Here is a 1,273-nt window from a genome sequence, read left to right as displayed (position 1 = left end):
GGCATAATGGAATATTTTTGTAGCATGATGGAGGAGGTGGTTGGTTCAGTATAGCATACATCTGTCACAACTCTCAAATTGTAGGGTTTATAGGGATGCAGTTTCTTTTATGTAAATTATACTTCACTAATGTTGATTTTTTAAAAAACACCGATTTGAAAGAGTCTGAATACAGAAATAAATACTATGGCCATTGTTCTTAAGGAGTTTATGATCACTCCCCCGATTTCCACTGTTTTTCATGGTTAGAAGCTAGAGGATTTGCAATGACTCTTTCTGGTTTCATTTTGTCTTATTTGTAAACAACAAACTTATTTATACCTGCAAGATGGGATAAAGGTTTAACTTTTGGCAGACAGAATCAGACACTTGGATCACTTTTCCACTAAATCACTTAGTCAACCAGAATCTAACTTTCTCTGACAGAATATGGTATCTAAAATATTGCTGATTAAAACCCAGGCACTGATGAACAAAGAATAACATTCAGTTAGATCCAAAGTTACATGAAGTTGAAACATCTCTCAATAAGCCAACCAGATACTTTGTGTTATGTAAAGTTAGGGAAGACCTACTTTTATAACATTCTAACAGATTTCACCCCAAGAGTGGTTTAAAGAGACATTAAAAAATAAATAAATAAATAAACATAAGTTGATGACCAATATTGTAATTTCACACAGAGAAGACTGTCCTCATGCATATAACCAGTTATAACATGCTTCTCACTGTGATATTTTAAACATGAGTTTTAAGATCAAATATGTAAAAAAAAAAAACTCACCGAAGAAATGATTTGATGTTTTCAGCTTTCATTTCGGATACCAGTTCCCACCTTATACTTTGATGATAGCGCACAGAAGTGGTTGTTTCTTTGAGAGGCTTAATAAACCAGCCTGAGGGGAAAAAAAAAACGCACAAACACACAAACATCCACAAAATCACTTTGACTTTATTAAAACTAGAAGCCATCCCTCTCTCCTTCCCCCCAAAAAGTCTTTATCTGACAAATAGATCCTGGTGGGCTTTAAAAAATAATGTTCATATTAAATGCAGAAAACCTATCAATAAATTCTGATATGTAATATAATTTTGAGATGCTTAAAAGGAGTTTTTTTTAAGGGAAGCCCTTTCATTTTCTCACATTATGCATGAAGGCATGGCTTTTCTTGTTCTTCCCTGAGTATCTAGTCCCTGACACATAGGGAACATTCCACACATATTTATTTAAATATAGAGCAGGGTTTTTGTTTTGTTTTGTTTTGTTTTGTTT

The 1,273-nt window shown here is 33.3% G+C and overlaps 1 protein-coding gene across 1 annotated transcript in view; it reads right to left on the bottom strand.

Moving 5' to 3' along the window:
- Nucleotides 1-897, bottom strand: part of LOC105539782 (N-acetylated-alpha-linked acidic dipeptidase 2-like) — a 6,728-nt gene extending 5,831 nt beyond the window's left edge. The window contains exon 1 of the mRNA XM_011980203.1: nucleotides 785-897. Coding sequence (XP_011835593.1) covers nucleotides 785-816 — 32 coding nt within the window. The 5' untranslated portion in view covers nucleotides 817-897. The remainder of the gene's footprint in view (nucleotides 1-784) is intronic.
- Between the last annotated feature and the right edge of the window lie 376 nt (nucleotides 898-1,273).

This window comes from Mandrillus leucophaeus, unplaced genomic scaffold (assembly GCF_000951045.1).
Source record: "Mandrillus leucophaeus isolate KB7577 unplaced genomic scaffold, Mleu.le_1.0 Scaffold2096, whole genome shotgun sequence".
Lineage (NCBI taxonomy): Eukaryota > Metazoa > Chordata > Mammalia > Primates > Cercopithecidae > Mandrillus > Mandrillus leucophaeus.
This window is presented reverse-complemented; position numbering and strand designations above follow the sequence as displayed.